This window comes from Phascolarctos cinereus, unplaced genomic scaffold (genome assembly GCF_003287225.1).
Source record: "Phascolarctos cinereus isolate Bilbo 61053 unplaced genomic scaffold, phaCin_HiC Scaffold_4;HRSCAF=312, whole genome shotgun sequence".
Lineage (NCBI taxonomy): Eukaryota > Metazoa > Chordata > Mammalia > Diprotodontia > Phascolarctidae > Phascolarctos > Phascolarctos cinereus.
In genome coordinates, this window is record NW_027555847.1 from 728928372 (window position 1) to 728947218 (window position 18847).

The 18847-nt window shown below is 46.4% G+C and overlaps 1 protein-coding gene across 1 annotated transcript in view; it reads left to right on the forward strand.

The window, feature by feature from the left end:
• The window catches only part of LOC110201794 (uncharacterized), a 58574-nt gene extending 46183 nt beyond the window's left edge, over positions 1 to 12391 (forward strand). The window contains exons 8-9 of the mRNA XM_078151890.1: positions 8608 to 8752; positions 9158 to 12391. Coding sequence (XP_078008016.1) covers positions 8608 to 8752; positions 9158 to 9795 — 783 coding nt within the window. The 3' untranslated portion in view covers positions 9796 to 12391. The remainder of the gene's footprint in view (positions 1 to 8607; positions 8753 to 9157) is intronic.
• Positions 12392 to 18847: the final 6456 nt, after the last annotated feature.

The window sequence follows — 18847 nt, forward strand, 5'->3', positions numbered from 1 at the left end:
AGAGAGAGAAAATGGGGTAACATGGGGAGGAGGGCCCGGATTTGGAAACAGTCAGTAGTAGGTAGAGGGGGTGACTGGGCGGATATGGGGATGACAGTAGATTGTATCAGTGAAGGGAATTTCAGACTTTGGAAATTTGCAGGTGGACCATTTGTGGGGGATGCCCCGGGGTGGGGAGGAGGACTAGGTGATGGGAGATGAGAGTGTTTGAGGGAATGACCCGTGGGGTGTGTGTGTGTGTGTGTGTGTGTGTGTGTGTGTGTGTGTGTGTGTGTTGTTGGTAGAGAATCAGTGAATAGAGTGACCCTCCTAGGAGAGAGAATGTGGAAGAGGTCACAGACAGCAGAAACACCCCAACTCCCCCACCTTGACCAGCCCGTTGAGGGGATCGAGTGAAAGCGCAGCCAGCGACAGCAGGGGCGGTTGGAGAGGCCGAGGCGCCTGGAGGGAGCCCAAAGATGCACGGTGGGAAAGGAGAGGATTGAAGATGAAAGCAAGAGGGTTGTCCCTGGGCACAGTGGAAGGGGGGCTGGGGCTTTTAAGTAGGACCCCTAGCATGGGGGGTGCTGACAGGTGTGAGTTTGCTCAGGGGTGAGGAATAGGTTGGGTACTGTATGACTGTCCACAGGTCTTGGCCCCCCAGTGTGGTCCTCTCCTAGCCATTTCCAAGGGGCAGTTTTGGGGAGCTGGTCTGCCTCATCGCTTGTGAGCTCACGTTCTGACAACTTGTTCCAGACAAAGCAGAGGTCCTCCCACCTGGGGCTCTGTCCCCCATCGAGGCCCGGAGCACTAGCCAGCATTTCTGTAGAGCTGTGAGCTTTGCCAAGCCTTTGACAAACATTATCTCACTGGGTCCCAGCCCCAGCTGCACTCCAGAGATGAGAAATAGGCTGAAAGAGCCCCCGATGGGACCGAGGCTGCACAGCGTCTGCCAGGACTTTGCCCTGGGGTCCTCTTGGAAGTTTGTTTCAGGCGCCACCTCCTCTTGGAAGCTTGCCTGGAGCTCTCACTCCTGCATTTTTAGCATTCTTTCTGTCAATTACAGTGTATCTGCTTATGTCCTATTCTCCAGGACCTTGTCAGCTCCTTGAGGAAAGGGATTCTTCTTCCCAGCCTTTTCCCCTGCCCAGGGTCTCTGACGCAGGAGGTCTCTAGGAATGCTTGTGGAGTTGAATGGCATCCTTTAAATGGCCCACCCGTTAGATCCCCGTGTCAGCAGGGAGGCCCTGACAGGTTTCTGGGGTGTGGCTGTGGCTTCTCACGCTTCCCATTTCCTCCCCAGCTCTACTCTTGAGGACCCCTCAGCCCTTGCCCTGTAGTGGGAGTGTCAGGGAAGAGCATGGCCCCCGTGCGGCGGGAAGCCAGCACCTGCAAGGTGAGTGAGAGCTGCCATCGCAGCCCAAGGAGGTAGGTCCACCCCTCCCACGTCCCGGAACTGGGCCACAGTGGAAACGGAGACTTAGGGCTCGCGCAGGTACACCTCCCCTTCCGCTCCATGCTCCCTCATTCACTTGTTTCTGTGTTGTTTCCCGGATAGACCGTAAGCCCTTGAGGGCAGGGACAGTGGCTTTGCCCTTGCAGAGAGGCACTTCAGTCATGTGTGACAGGAACTTCCCGAGCGGGGCATGCAGGGGGTTCTCTTTCCTAGAGAACGGCATTTGCCCGGGCTGAACAGAGCCAACAATAGCTGGCTGACACCGGGCCTCGTGCCCCTCTTTTCTGCTCCCCCGTTCTGTGCCTGGGGGTGCGGAGAGACAAAAAACCGGATCTTGCCGTCACATTCTAACACGGGAGACCACGTGCCCACGACTGTGTGCCTGACATAGATCCAGAGTGAATGGCAGATAAGCGAGGGGAGGGGTCCTGGTAGTGGGGGGCCTGGACCGGCCTCCGAACATTAATTAAGTAGTTACTGTGTGCCGAGTGCCGGGGACACAGAGACAAAGGACCTCACAGTGTAACGGGGGAGAAACATGTCCTAATGAGGTGCATGTGACATCCCACCAGGGAACCCGGAGGTGACCTCAAAGGGAAGGTCCACGTGTTGAGCAAACCAGCAAAGGCCCCTGCTGCAGGAGAGGGAGCCCGCAGGCCTGGGGGCCGCCCGGGGTCCCTGGGTCAGATGGAATGGGGGGGCTGGGTGATGAGGGGCTCTGAAGTGCAGACGGGAGCATGGGCTCCGTCCTAGAAGCCACAGGAGCCCCTGGAGTGGGGGGAGACATGGTCAGACCTGTGCTTGGGGAGATCGCCTAGGAGGCTGAATGGAGGAGGTTGGATTGGAGGGGAGAGACCGAGGCAGGTAGACCCCAGCAGCGACCACCACAGTCCAGGTGAGAGGAGTGAGGGGCTGTACCGGAGGGTCAGGGTCAGAGGAGAGGAGGGGTCAGCAGTGTGGGTGGGCGCGGCAGTGAGGAGTCCGGGATGATGCCTGGGGGCTGGGGGTGCCCTGGACAGTCAGGGACTGCCGAAGAGGGAGAGGATGAGCCCAGCTTTGAGAGGCTTGTGAGCACTAGGTGTGAGGTAATAGGCAGAGGGGATGTGAGATTGCAGGTCAGTGGAGGGGAGAAGGATGGAAAAATAGTAATAAAATACCTGTCATATGCCAGGCCCTGTGCTCCTTACAAGTGTCTCCTTTGATCCTGTGAGGTACATGCTGCTGTTACTGAGGAAACTGAGGCAAACAGAGCTTAATGCCTTCCCAGAGTCACACTGGTAGTAAGTGTCTGAGGTTGGATTTGAACTCGGGTCTTCCTCTGAGAGAGGTTAGGGCTGGATTAGTAGATTTGAGAATAGGGAAGTGGGACAGAAGCCCTTGGTGGTTCTGCCTTGGTCTCCGTTCCATCAGAATTTTCATCTGTTGGGATTGCTTCCTGCCTTTGCTGATCCCTTTGGGGCGCAGACCTTGCAGCGTACCCCGGCGTGTGCAGTTTCACGGTTTTGGGTGCAGTCCAGGTTGCTCACTGGAATGGCTAGACCGATTCACAGCTCCCCCGACAATGCACACGCTTCCGCCCCTTCCATCCACCTTCCACCAGCTGCCATCTTCTTTTGGTCATCTGATGATCGTGAGGCGGCGTCTCAGAGCTGTTAACAAATGGCGATTGGGCCATTTTTATGGGGTTGTTGATAGTGTGGGTTCTTCTTTTGGGTTCTGCCTCCTCATGTCCTTCGACCGTTGATCTGTTGAGGAATGGACCTTGTACTTCCACATTTGGATCTGTTCCTTATGAAGCTGGCAAGTGAGGCCCTTCCCAGGGAAACCTCCTCCCAGGGGCCCTCCCAGATATGTTTCCTCTGGGATTTTAACTACACTGGTTTGGGTTGTGCCCGTCATGTCGTCTTCTGGGATGCCTCATGTGGTCCCCAGCTCTTCCTCCTTCTGCAGCTGTGAAACCCAGATGTCCCGCCTGGCTCCTCTCCTGGTTTCTGATGGGACCCTTTATGGACAAGGCACAGACCCATCCAGGGAGATGGTGCTTTCCAGTTTTCTCAGCCTTTCTGTTGAATGGCAAGTCTTTGCCCTGATTGCTGGGGCTTGGGGGCTCATCACAGTCTATGCAATTCTGCCCATTTCTTCCGTAGGTCGTATGCCTGATTCTGGGGTGGGAAACTGCGGCCTCAAGGCCACACAAGTGTGGCCCTTTGATGGAATCCAAACTTCGCAGAACAGATCCCCTTAATAAAAATGACAAAATTACTTAATAAAAGGGTAATAGTAATAATAAATTAAATTCAACAAATCATTAATAAATGAATAAAATTAATAAAAGGACCTGTTCTATGAAACTTGGACTCAGTCAAAAGGCTGCCCCCAAGGACCTAGAAGGCGGCGTGTAGCCCCGAGGCTGCAGGCCCCCATCCCGGTTGTTTCCGCTGTCCAGCCTCTCCGCTTTGGTGACTATTGTTTTGTAGCATAGTTTGACATCTGGTTACAGCGGGGCCTCTTTTCCCACTTTTCTTGAATGTTTCCCTTGAGATCCTTAATCTTCACTTCTTCCAGATAAATTTGTTACTGTTTTTTCCTAGCTGTATAAACTAATCCCTGGGTAATAAATTGGTAAATCTTACTGAATAAATAAATTCGTTTAGGTGATATTGTCGCACTTCTCCAAATGAATATTACTATGATTTTAACTATTTCTATAAAGTTCCACTTAGCAATTTATGATGGGCATAGAAAAAACCTCTGGGAGCTTAGCACAGTGCTTGGTATGTAGTAAGCCCCTAAATGCTGTGACATTCATTCATTTGTTCACAGTGACATCATTTTTATTACGCAGTCCTTAGTGTGGAAATGTATCTCCGTGTGAGTCTGATGCAGTGAATTCAGACAGTTTTCCCATCTGTAAAATGGGAATAATGACTACTTGCAGCATCTACCTGATGGAGCTTTATTATCCTTAGTTACTAAGTCTGGCTTACGAGTTGGGGGCCTCGTGTCTGTGGAAGCAAGGCTGAGTCATTGCTTAGAGCCCCAGACAGTTCTCTCAGCCTGCAAGTCAGCAGGTGAGTTGTCAGCCCAGGCGGGAGGTACCGCCAGAAATTCCCTCTGTTGAGGAAGTCTGCGATGCAGGACACCCAAACCGAACTTGTCTATCTGAGCCACTAATGGCCTCACTGTTGTGTGATTCAGAACCCAGGACAACCTTGGCCACACAGGATATTCTCAAAAAGCATTTGGCTTAGAATGCCTTTGAATCATGGTCATCCGCCCTACACCTGACCTCCAGCTGCCTGCCCTCGGGGATCTGAAACTCCCAGCCTGGTGCCATGAGGGCTGTCCTCACTGGGGAGCCCCCCTCACTGACATGCGTGGCCTTCCTTTCCTAGCTGGCCCCAGCAGCGCTTTGCATTTCCCTGGTCATCTTCTGACCGTCCTCTCTGCTACAGAAGCCTGCCCCCTTTGTTGCTGGAAAGGGCAGGTCAGTCAGCCAGCTAGTGGCTCTCTTTAGCCATGGTCCCCATTCTTTCCCAAACCAGATCACTGCTCCCCCATACGTGTGATTCCCCCTTTAGAATGGAAGCTTCTTGGTGGTGAGGACTGCCTTGCTTTTTTTCCTCTTTGTATCCCCACTATGTATTAGTACAGTCCTTGGCACATGGTAAGCGCTTAATAAATGCTTTTTCATTCATTCATTTCCTGTGAGCCCCATGCCCTATACTCCCTGCCATTGTCCCAGGGCTGCAGGTGGGAAGATTCCTGGGTAAATACAGATGTTTTTGGTGTTTCAGGAATCAGTCACATTCCAGGATGTGGCTGTGGAATTCACTCGGGAGGAGTGGCAAAGCTTGAATCGATCTCAGAAAGAGTTATACAAGGACGTGATGCTGGAGAACTATCAGAACATGGTCACCCTAGGTAAGGACGGCTGCCCCCTAGTCAGAATCTGACTCCATGCCTCCTCCCTAATGAGTGATTGAGGGGCTGGAGTCTGGAGCTATGAACAATTATTGTTTGATGAGCAGAAATCAGAGGCCTTCACTTTTCATGAGACAAAAAGGGACAGGGCATTTGAACTGCCTCTTAAGGGAATGAGTTTTGCTTGGTACCACTGGACACGGGGAGCTTGACTTGTCTGGGAATGTGCCTTCCCACTCACTGGTGCTGCAGGTCCAGGATTCTCCCTTACCGTCCCAGGCCTAATCTCATATGTAAAAAGTTCCCCTTGTCTTAGCAAGGGGTGAGTCAAAAGAACTGATTTTATTTCTGAGCCCAACCCCATAAGTCACTCATTTGTGTTTCCTAGCAAGGCAATGTAGAGCATCTTTTGGCAGTCCGGAGCATCCTCTGGTCTTCCTGGCAGGCCTCCTTTCGCTCCACAGAGATGGGACTGTGGTTGAATTCTTCTCTTACACTTTTATGAATGCTTTTTTAAAGAATGCTCTCATCTTTTCCTGAAATGCCAGCCCTAGCCCAGTCTCATGGAGCTCCTACTGGTCACATACTTAGACAAAGCCAGCAACATAGCAGCCACATCTGGTGGTGTAAGCCACAGCCCCACCCTTCCGCCCCAGTAGGAAGGACTGTGTCTTTCTTGGAGGATGGAATTCTGATGCAGCTTTCCATTCCCCACATTGTTCCATTTTCAATGACCAGGATTCGCTGTCTCCAGTCCAGATGTGATCGACCAGTTGGAGCGAGGCGAAGCGGCTTGGACGCCAAGGGGAGACCACCCAAAAAGCACATCTCCAGGTGAGTTCATGGAGACGGGGCAGCTCTGTTGGTCATTTGGGGGAAGCATTGGCAGCGTGGGGGACGGAGAGGCCTCCCCACAGTGCGCCAGGCCCGTGGGCAAGTGCTGAGGCTGCCTTCCCAGAGCTCCATCTTTCATTCAGCGAGGATGCTGATGGCACCTCCTGTGCCCCTCATAGAGTCGAGGACGTGCCTTATCTTTAGCAGCCATCCTCGTGTTCCACCTGCATCAGTCGGCTCATTCTCTCTGTTTGTAAATGCACTTTTTGCTTCTGCATCTCCTTCTGATCTTTCCTATGTTTCCGGATGTTGCTGCTGTTCTTAAAAAATATCATCATCCTTGTCCTTCTTCCTTCAAGCCAAGTCACTTCACCACATTTCCCCAACACTGCTGGGCCTCTATGGCACTTTGAAGGCAGAGCACCAGCTCCGTCTGGCCAAAGTCGTTCAATTCTAGTCCCACTGTGGGCCTCTGATTTTGTGTCCTGATCTTACCAGCTCCCATGAAGTTGCTGTGAATACTTCTTGAGAGACAGAGGTCTTGGTTCCTTTCGCTAGCACTTTTTGGATGGACTCCGGGGGCAGAACCGTTCTGGCACGGTCTGTTCTGAAGCACTAGTCATGTGTTATCATGTCGCTTTTCAAAAAGATGTGCCTAGTCCTCTACTGCTCTACCAACACTTTTATCATGTTTAACTGTCTTTATTTATATCATCAGCATGTTGTGGCAACTTAGAATTCTGTTTTTATTCTAACTTCTCTGATTATTGGAGAATTTGACTAATGTTTTAGATTATTATTAATAATTTATAATGCCTGTTTTGACCATTTAGGTTTTTGGAATTTGATCTCTTAAAATTTGATTCGGTTACTATGAAGTCTGAAAATCAGACCTTTAGCAGAAATATTTAAGGCAGCAATGTTTTCGTTCTATCTATTTCTTTCCTTTTTATCCTGGATACCTTGCTTTTTGTCATACAGAAACTCTTCAGCTTGCTATAATCTAATTAATCTTCTTTGTCTCCTAGAATTTCTTCTATTTGTTGAATGGATAAGAATTTCCCTCCTCTCCACAATTGCAATAAATACACCACAGTAGAAGGTTCTCAGATCTCAGATCTCGAAGGAAGGGCAGACCTGAGGGGTGACAGAGTCAGGCCACAGGGCCAGGATAATTGAGAGGGAATTTAAGAGGGGTGAGTGGCAGGCCTCACACCTCGGTGCCAGACATCAAGTCCACAAGACAAGATGGTCACAGAGCCAAGTGGCCATCTTTCTGTAACGAAAGACTTTAAGTTACATGTAATTCAAAAGCATGACCTGGCATCCAGGAAGGTTATGGGAGGGGAAGTGGCACGGCGTCCAGGACCAGGCTGGGTGGCTACCTCCTGTGGCATTCATGCAAAGCATTCGGGGCCAGCTGGAGAGTGGACTTAGGGTCCTCTCTCGGAGTGGAGAGTGAGGAGTGACCACCTAGGGGAAGCCGGATGATGGGGGCGTTGCGGTGTCTGCCTCAGGAAGTTTGCGTTTGTCCTGGAGGAGAGGATGTCCGACAGGCCCTGCCCTGACGTCACTGAGATTGTAGGGAGATGAATCCAGCTGCCTCGCTGGGTGGTGGAAGGGGAAGGGCTGAGACAGCCACCACCAGGAGGCCACGCTGCCATGCTGTGAGTTGATCAGAGGCTGATTCCATCCTGTCTTTATTGTTGCTCACTCCTCATCTTTCTCTTAAGTCTGTGCCCCTGGTGACTTTGGGACTCCTTCACGCCCACAGCCCCACATCCATTCTCTTTATTGTTCTGTTTAGTTTTCATCCTTCCTTCCATCCTATCCTCTCCCCTCCCCCCCAAGGGGGATATGTTTGCAAGCGGTTAAAGCCTTTAACCCTTTGTAGATGCTCTCTTTCCTTTCCTTAATTTGTTCACATCAGCCATTTACACTGCAGTAAGGATTTGTTCATAAATCAAACATTCATCCTTTTATTACTGTTCTTGGAAGTAATGTAATCTTGAATCTGTATTCATTTAACTGTATTATCTGCTGTCATACCTTTATGTAACATATACCGAGGACCCTAATGCAAAGACAAATGAAACTGTATTCTCCTCCCCTACCCCAAGAGAGCAGGCAGGAGAAAGGCTCTTAAAGCCTGTGAGCAGTTCTTGGGGAGTGGAGGAAGAGAGGCAGCATTAATCATTCCCTCCTTGTTCTTCCTTCCAGGTAGTAAAAAAGTTATTCGTCACCAGAAAGTTCGTGCTTCAGAGAAACGTTATCAATGTAATGACTGCGGAATGACCTTCCTTGAGTACAAGCAACTTGTCCAGCATCAGAAAATCCGTCCTGCAAGAAGACTTTATGAATGTAATGAGTGTGGGAAGTCCTTCCAGGAGAACTCCAAATTTATTGTGCATCAGAGAATTCATACCGGGGAAAAACCTTTTGAATGCAAAAAATGTGGGAAAACCTTCCGCCAGAACTCACAGCTTATTCGACATCAGAGAATTCACACTGGAGAGAAGCCTTATAAATGTATTAAATGTGGGAGGGGCTTCCACCAGAGTTCAGACCTCATTCGACATCATAAAATTCATATTGGAGACAAGTGTTATAAATGTAAGGAATGTGAGAAGACTTTCCTGGAGAGCTCAGCACTTGTTCGACATCAAAGAATTCATAAGAGAAAGAAAGCTCACGAATCCAGTGACTATGAAAAGACTGTCTATGAGTGCAAACAGTTTACTGAACCTCAAACAGTCCATACAGGAGAAAAACCTTCTGAATGTGTGGAATCCAGTGGCAAAGAATTTAATCTAAAGAAACAACAGCAGAAAACGCATACTGGAGAGAAGCCTTGTGAATGGAAGGCCTGTAAGAGCTCAGAATTCCCGGTATGTCAGAGAATTCAGTGTACAGACAAATCTTATGAATGTAATAAATGTGAAAAGGTCTTCCACCAGATACCAGACCTTATTCACCATCAAAAACTTCATGTTGGAGAGAAACCTTTTGAGTGTTGTGAATGTGGGAAGGCCTTCCGCCTGAGGAAGCAGCTTGTTCAGCACCACATGACTCACGCTGAAGAGAAGCCATACAAATGTAACAAATGTGAGAAGACCTTCGGCCGTAGTGCACAGCTGACTGTGCATCAGAGACTTCACACAGGGGAGAGACCTTATGCTTGCAGCGAATGTGGGAAGGCCTTCAATGAGAGCAAACAACTGATTGTACATCAGAGAATACACAGTGGAGAGAAGCCTTATGAGTGTAACAGATGTGAAAAGGCTTTCCGTCTGAAGACACAGCTCACTAGACACCAGAGAATTCACACAGGAGAAAAGCCTTATGAATGTAAAGAATGTGGGAAGACTTTCCTGGAGAGCTCAGCACTTATTCGACATCAGAGAGTTCACACAGGAGCAAAACCTTATGAATGCAAAAAATGTGGGAAGGCCTTTCGCCAGAGCTCACATCTCACCCAGCATCAGCGAATTCATACAGGAGAAAAACCTTATGAATGTAATGAGTGTGGGAAGGCCTTCAGTGTGAAGACACAACATACTCGACATCAGAAATGTCACATTAGAGAGAAATCTTTTAAATGAAATCAATCTAGGAGGTCTTTCCTTAAGAGTTAACACCTTGCTCTCAGTTAAAAAATTCTTACATACAGAACAATCATTCATGTGGAAAGACTTTCCATCTGAGGACATCAAGGCTTTCTTTACCTTAGGGCATTCATACTGGAGAAAAACCCTGTGAAGGTGGGAAGTCCAGCCAAAGCACACAACTTTCTGGGCATCAGAAAATTTATAGTAGAAAGAAACATTGTCCATGTAATAAGTTATGCTAACAACTTCTGAGAAAGTAAAAAATGAAGTGAATAGCAGAGTATTACATAGAAGATTTATTAGTGTGTTGAATATGGGAAGGCTTTCCAAAAGAATTTTTTAAAACTGAACTTCAGAGGAAAATGTCTTAAGTGTAATGAATATAGAGGTCTTCAACCAGAGTTTAAAATTTAATCCATGTCAGGAGATTCACGTTGGAAAGAAACATTATGAAGGTGTGAAGGCCTTCTTTCAGGGTCAACTTTCTTAGTCTCAGAAAGGGGAGAAACATTTTTATCATCGTGATTATGAGAGAGCAAACATCTTAATGAGTATCAGAAAAATTCATAGTGGAGAGAAACTTATCAATGTATTGAATTTGGGAAGACCTTCATCAGAGTTCAAAATATGTTCATCAGAAAATTTGCAGTGGAGAAAAAAAATGATTCTAGCAACTGTGGGAAATTTTCCACCACACTTCTCGTCTCAAACAACATCAGGGAATGTTGTGTTCAGATGAGAAAATTTATGAGTATAATGTATTTGGGAAGACCTTTCCCCAGAAATCACAACTTTTCTTCATCAAAAAACTCATAATGGATTGAACGAATGTCTTCATTGGGGAAATGCTTTCCTCAGAAGCAAAAATCTTAACGTCAGAAACCTAGAAAGACTTTTATAAAATATTATAAAGGAGATTAAAAACAACTAGGAAATTGGAAGCTACATGATGCAGTGGATAGAGCACAGAGCCTGGAGTCAGGAAGACCTGAGTTCAAATCTGGCCTCAGACACTTCCTAGCTATGTGATCGGGGCAAGTCACTTACCCCAGTTTGCCTCAGTTTCTTCAACTATAAAATGGAGATAATAGCAGCACCTACCTCCCAGGGCTATTGAGGGAATGAAATGAGATAATATGTGTAGAATGCTGTGTAAACCTTAAAATGCCATCTAAATGTCAGCTGTCATTATTAATGATGCAGTGATCGTAGGAGGAAAAGAATCCTGATCGTTGCTTATAAGGAGAGACTGATAAAAGGCTATGGTACTTTATGCAGTTAAGTAAATTTAAATGAAAATAGTTATTTAGCAAGTTTGGGTATTTACATTGATGTTGGATATTAAGTTTCTAACAATGTTTAATTTGAAAAAGAAAAAGCACAGACTTGGCCACAGAGGGGCCCTTCGAGATTGCCCCGTGCAGCCTGCCATTTTATGGATGAGGAAGCTAAAGTCCAAAGAAGTGAGGATTCCAACCCAGGTGCTCTGATTCCAAATGCCAGTTGGCTTTCCCTACTCCATAGTGCCTTCCAAGGGACACAAAAGAGTTTTAGAGATACGTGACTTGCTGTCTAGTTCCACATTTTTAAAATAAGCTCTAAACGTCATTTGAATTCTCAGCTGGACCTCTGATCTCACCCTTGGGAGAGCCCACCCAAGTTCATTTTCCCATCACCTCTCACCTGGATTGTTGCAGCAAGCTCCTCTTTGGCTGGCCTGACTCTAGTCCATTCTCTGCACAGCAGCCAGGTGACTGCCCTGAAGCTCAGGGCCTGTCATGACACCTCACACCTTCCTCAGCCAGCTTTAATGGTGCTCTCTTGCCTTGAGGATCAAATAAAGACTTTCCCACTTGACAACCTACCCCACTCCTGCCTTTTTAGTCATCTTCTGCTTTCATCCCCTCCACCTCTGTGGTCCAACCACACTGGCCTACTTACCATTCACATATGGTGTTCCGTCATTGGTCTTTATGTCTGGAATGCACTCCTTCCACCTCCGGGTCTTGGAGTTCCTGACTTCTATCAAGATTCAGCTCAAATACCACCGGTTTCTCCCGGGCCCTCAGCTCCTGGTTCTCCCGCTTCATCCCCCAAATTATCTTGTATTTATGTACTCATGTGGGTACACATTGTCTCCTTGTCCAGAATGTGAGCTCCTTGAGGGCAGAAACTACTGTGTCTTTTTTATGTCCCCAGCACTTAGAGCATCTTGCCCATAGTAAGCACTTCAAACATTGCTTATTAGTCAGTGGGTTGATAGCGATGGAGTAGAGCCCAAGAGGCTGTCTGATTGCTTTTCTCTTGTATTCAATACATGACCAGCCCTTACTTATTTTTGCTCATCCATTGTTTTCATGCCACCTTGTACTCCAGTTTTTCTTAATTCCCTGATTGCAACATGTGGCAACCTTCTCATTGCTACCATATAATCTCCTGCCCTCTGGGTATTATGTCCTGTTCACCCATTTTTCCCCTTTCACTGAAGTCGCCAAGTGTCCAAGTATGTGTTAATTTAGTTTGGAGAGCCTTCCTGTGTTCTTCTTAGAACTTTCCTCATCCTTTCCAATAAATGATACAAAAGCTGCAATGTTTCTTGTTGTAGCCTCTTCTCACAAATTTATTGTGGCACTACAATGTGAGATGACCAAAGATCCTGCGTGAGCCACTACTTCTGATTGCCTGGGTACATGATAAAACCAACTCCACCAATGTCCTTACGTGCATCTAAGGACAGCCTATGGGCCATTTTCCAATTGAGCTAAAACTACCTTCCACTGGTTTTATGGATAGGGAGATATCAAGACTATTTTTCCAGTAGTGTGTCTACTTCTTGGTCACTGAATAAGGATCTCACATTTAGAGGAAGAAAGGATAAGTCGATGTTTACAGATAATCTGAAACCTGAGATTCTCAGTGGTCCCAAACTACCTATACAGCAGGAGTGGGACAAGTCTCAGTCATCTATGAACAGTGTCAGGCCACCAGGGAGTAAAATGGGTCTGAACTTTTAAGAGGCTAAGTCAAGTTGAAAACCTCCTTTTTATGTTACATAACCTCAAGCAGATCCTCATTGTGCCAACCAATCCTTCTACACCTTCCTAAACGACTCATTAACCCACTCACCACAGTGGCTCTTCCAACACACTTTATCCTTTAAAAACCTCCCATGGTTCCCCTCTCCTATCCTCTCAGCTGAGAATCTTGCCTCATATTTCACTGAAAAAATTGAGGCTATTCACTGAGTGCTTCCTTTTTCCCTCATTTCATCTCCTTGCCCAGGTGCCTTCTCCCCCTGCCTCCTCCAAGGCAGCTAGGTGGTGGTGCAGTGGATCATTGGGCCCGGAGTCAGGAAGAACTTGAGTTCAAATCCAGCCTTGGACACTAGCTGTAAGGTGGGGATAATGACAGCACCTACTTTCCAGGGTAGTGAGGATCAGATGAGACGGTATTTATAAAGTGCTTGGCCTGGTGCCTGGCACATAGTAGGTGTATATAAATGCTTATTCCTTCCCTTCACCCTTTATCACATGAAAGGTGGTCATTGCCAAAGCAAACCTGTCTACATGCACAAGTGATCCCATTCTCTGGCCCAGTGCCTCCTCTTAGCACGTACCCCTCTAACTTATCTTCAGTCTCTCCCTGCATATTAGCTGCCTCTTTCTGCCTATACACACACCCATGTTTCCACCATCTTCATAAAACTCTTGCCTGACCCGTCCCTGATAGTCATTGTCCTGCATCTTTCCCCAGTGTAGATAAACCCTCTGGTCTCATTGTTAAGCTGAAACTGCCATTGCCAAACCTACCAATGATTTCTTAATTGTCAAATCTAATGCTCTTTGTTCAGTCCTCATCCTTCATCTCCCTGTAGCTTTTGATGCTGGCATCACCTCTGGGCTTCCGTGACACTCTATCCTGCTTCTCCTCCCTGTCTGACCATTCTCTCCCTCTATTTTGCTGGATCCTATGTTTTTAATTATCTTCTCTGCTGCTGATGACTTGAAGTATTCTTCATCCACTCGTCCAGCCCCTGGAGTCTTTATCTCCAGTTGCCCATTAGAAACCTTGAACTAAATGTTCTATAGATATCTTGGTTTGACATGCCCCGAAGTGAACACATTAACTTCCCCCAGGGCCTCCCCACCCCCAAATTTCTCTTAATGTTGAGGGTAATGCTATCAGTCATCTGGGATCACCACCAACATGTTACCCTCTATTCTCACACCCTATAGATGATCTGTTGCCAAGTCCAGTTGGCTTTGCCTTTCTAACAACTCTGGTGTACCTTGCTGGTTGATCTCCCTGCTTCGTCTCTCCCCACCCCAATCTATCCCCCCCTCACCGGTCACATTAATCTTCCCAAAGTACAGATCTGACCATTTCACTCCTAGTCAGCACACTCCAGTGCCTGTCACCTCTAGGATCAAATGTGAAAACCTGGCATTCAGAGCCCCTCCCAATCCGACACCTCCTCCCCCCTACCCCACACACCTTTCCAGGATTCTGTGATTCAGTGACAGTGGCCTTGCTGTTTCTAAGACAAAACATTCCATCCATTGCCTCTGTGCATTTTCATTTGCTGTCCCCTATGGCTGGATATTCTCTCCTTAGACTCACCTCCTGGCTTCCCTAGCTTCCTGCAGGTCCCAGCTAAAATCCAGTCTTCTATGAGAAGCCTTTCCCAACCCCCTCCCCTTAATGCTGGCGCCTTCCCTCTTGTCTCCAATTTGTCCTGCATATATCTTGTTTGTACAGTTTTAATTCAATAAGAATGTATTATGTTTATGTGCCAGGCACCATGCCAAGCACATGTTAACTCCCTGAGTATACTTTGAGCTTCTTGAGAGCATGGGTTCTCTTTTGCCTTTATATCAGTGCTGTGCAAACTGCCCGGCACACAATAGGTGCTTAGTAATGCTTATAGGCTGACTGTCCTCTCCCACGGAGTGATCTACACATCTGTCCACTTCCCACAGACTCCTGTGTCAGCAGCCCTTCCAAAACCTTAGGACCTAAACACTGAGACTGAGGATATCCAGGGAGATATACATGAAGGCCCAAAGGAAGGGAATAAAAGAAAAGGAAAACCAGTCCCAGTTGTGAGGCCTTAGACAGACAGACAGTACTGATTAAACATGGTCTGTGTGCTGGGCACCAGACTAAGCATGGGGATGAGAAGACAGACAAGATAGTCCTTGCTCTCCAGAAGCTTACCTTCTAATGAGGGAAGACAACATATGAAGAGCTACTAGAAAGGGGCAAGTAGGCCCCTGGTGGCATGGTGTGAAAATGGCCAGGAAGTGTCATGGAGTCCGATATTCTGGACAAGGGATGACAAAGCTTATCGAAGCCAAGAGACCCAGCTGCCAGAGTCCATGACCATGTTGGGGCTGGGGGGCAGTGAGCACAATGGCCAGAGGTCAGGCAGATGTGTGGAGATGACCTTGGTAAACAGAGCCAGATCTTTGGTAGACAAACTAGTATCCACAATCAGTGTAAGAGTTTTGTATTAGTCTTTATTAAATATAATCTTACTGGATTCAGCTGTTTTCTAGTTTGTCAAGATCTTCCTGCAACCTGAGTATTATCCAGGGTGTTAGCTATCTCTCCTCCCCGCGATCTGCAGCTTTGGCGAGCACACGCTTGTACCTCTGTTCAAGTCACTGATAAAACATATTAAATTGTAGGACCCCCTGTCTGATGACTGCTTGGAAGCCCAAAAAGCAGTCTGGCAGAAATTTGGGTTAGACCAGCACCTTACACCATCTTCTACAAATTATAAGTGGATACATGACCTATTATTAAAGATCATGCCATTTAAAAAATTAGATCATATGCTCACAGCTATAGGTAAGAGATGCATTTTGAGGCAACAGGGATAGAGGCCATTACAAAAGATAATCAGTTATTTTGATTGCATGGAGTTGAAAAGCTGCTTAATGCATCTGGGCAGCTAGGTGGCACAGTGAATAAAGCACCAGGCCTGGAATCAGGAACTCTCATCTTCCCGAGTTCAAATCTTGGACTTAGACACTTACTAGCTGTGTGACTCTGGGAAAACCATTTACCCCTGTTTGCCTTGGTTTCCTCACCTGTAAAATGAGCTGGAGAAGGAAATGGCAAACCATACAGTATCTGTGCCAAGAAAACCCCAAATGAGGTCATGAAGAGATGGCCGTGACTAAAAAATGACTGAACAACTCAATTTAGGATATGAAGGGAAACAGTGGAATTAGGGAAAATCTTTGTATCAAATATCTTGGATAAAATTTGGTATCCAAAACATAGCCAGTGTGAATACACACATACACATATACATATGTACGAACCAAAAGCCATCCCCTAATGGATAAGTGGTCGAACACATAAACAAAACAGAATAACAGACTATTAACCATATTAAGTGCTCCAAGCCACTAATAATAAGAAAACAGCAAAACAACTCAGCAGTTTCACTTTACCCCCTGCACACTGGCAAAGATGACAAAAAGATGGAAATTTTTTGGAGGGGCTATGAGAAGGTAGGCACACTAGTGCATTGTTGGTGAAGCTGTGAATTATTAGTACAACCATTTTAGAAAACAATTTGGAACTGTATCATTAAAGTGACTGAACCATCTCTACCCTTTGACACAGAGATTACACTACTAAGCATATACCCCAAGGAAGTCAAGCTAAAAAAGGAAGTCCTAGCTAATACCAAAATACAACAGCATTTTTTGTTCTAGCAAAGAACTGGAAATGAAGTAAATTTGCCCATTTATTGGGGGATAGTTAAACAACTTGTGCATGAATTCAGTGAAATATTACTATGAGAAACTATGAATACGATAAATCCAGAGAAGCATGGAAAGACTTAAATGAACTGATGTAAAGTGAAGTCAGCAGAACTAAAACAATACAAATGACTACAACCATGTAAATGGAAAGAACCACCACGAAGCTGTAAAATGTTACAAAAAAATCACCAAAAACAAAAACGTGCCACATGGGAAGACACCGTCCCCTTCTTTTGCAGAAGTAAGAATTCCATGGTTATGGAATGCTGCATATGCTTTTAGGACTTTCGGACATATTAATAAGTTTTGATGATTTTTTCATCTTCAGAAATATTATTTGTCATATTGGATGGCTTCTGGGTGGGAGAGGGGAAGTGATACTGGGAGAATGTAAGCAATGTAAAAACAAAAACAAAAAAATCACTAAAAATGTAGTTTTTAAACAGGGTCAACCACTGATCTCGGAGGCATTCCAAAGGAAATCTGCTTCCAGACTTACATTGCACTATTAATAGCTGTTCTCTGAGGTCCAACATTCAGAGAATTCTAAATCTATCCAGTTCTAATGTCATCTAGCCCTCATTTGTCCATATTTTCTACAAGAACAATACAAGAGTCTTTGCCAAATGTGCCACCAAAATCTAGCTGAAAAGAGGTCGAAGGACAGAAAGAAATGTACAACCATCCAAAAATACAACAGCACTTTCTGAGGCAGCAAAACAACCTAGCCTCCTGCCCCCCCCCAAAAAAAAAAACAAACCACACCTGGAAACAAAGTAGAAGCCATTGATTTGGTGTGTCCTACCCAACACTAGTTGTATATTAATGAAATATTACTGAATTGTAAGAAAATATGAATGTCATAGAATGGGGAGACATGAACAATGCAGAGGGAAGTGAGCAGACTAGGAAAACCATTGGCATGAATACAAACTCTGCAGAAAGAACTGCAAAGCTAAAGACCACATGACTACAATGACCAATCTTGACTCCAGAGAACAGTTGAGGAAATGTGCCTTCCCTGCTTCCTATAAACACACCGGTCTCCTCAGCACTGCTGTCCCTGCTGGGTATCATCCTATTTCTCCTCTGCATAGCTAAATTCCTTGAAAAAAGCCATCTACACTTTGTATCTGCATTTACTCTGCTTTTGCTTACTTCTCCCTCAGTACTTGGGCTTTGTAACTCATTATTTGATGGAAACTGCCCCCCTTAAAATGACCAGGGGACTCTTAATTGCTGGGTCCAGTGGATTTTCCTCAGTCATCATCCTTGCTGACTCTCCAATGCCTTTGATACTCTTGACCACATTCTGCTCCTGGATTCACTCTTCTTTCCCGAGCTTTGTGATTCTGTGGTCCCTTTGTTCTGCTCCCATCTGCCTGACCATCCTCCCTCTCCTTTGCTGGTTCTTCTGTGCTATACTCACTAGCACTGGCTCTGTCCTAGGCCTTTTTTCCTTTATATACTTTCTCACCTGGTGACCTCATCAACTCCCGTGGGTCACATCTGTCGTTCAGGGGGTTCAATACAATTACAGAGACACCCAGCACTGCATAAATGCTTGATGACTGATTAACGATCAGTGCTATTTTTTTATAACTTTGTATCCTCAAACACTCGCACAACACCTGGCATATATTGGGTGCTTACTCTATTCATGTGGATTGATTTGGAGAGGGGTGAACTTATCAGTGGGCAATACTGCATATACTCTAGGATAGGACTGCATGAGGCTTGATTCGGTGGAACTGCTTTTTCATCTTTCTCACAAGGGGTGGCTGTCTGGGCGGGGGAAGAAAGAGGGGTAGAACCAGAAAGGAAGATGATATAAAAACAGAAGCTGTGTAAAAAAGAGATTTAAATTTTTAAATACTAGATGAACAACATCTACAGCCTTCCCCTGACCCTCCAATTTAGTAACCCTGTAAAAAGAGAAATGTGGATAGCTAATACATTGGAAACAAAGAACACGAACTTGGGAAGACCTAGAGAAACAGTGGCGGACAGGGGGCCTGGCCTGCTGGGGTCCATGGGGTCATGAAGAGTCAGCCGCGACTGACCAGCAATGACAGGGGCTGCTGGAGGCAGCTCCTATCAGCTCTGGGAGCCGATTTTTAAATTTGCGGTGGGAGCATTTACAGCTGGCAAATCAGTCTGGGCTTTGTCTTGTGACTGTACAGACTTTAATGATGGAGAACACGTCTTAAAAGGCCGTCTTTCCTGCACTCCCCCCCCCCCCCCCCCGGCTAACGGACGAACAT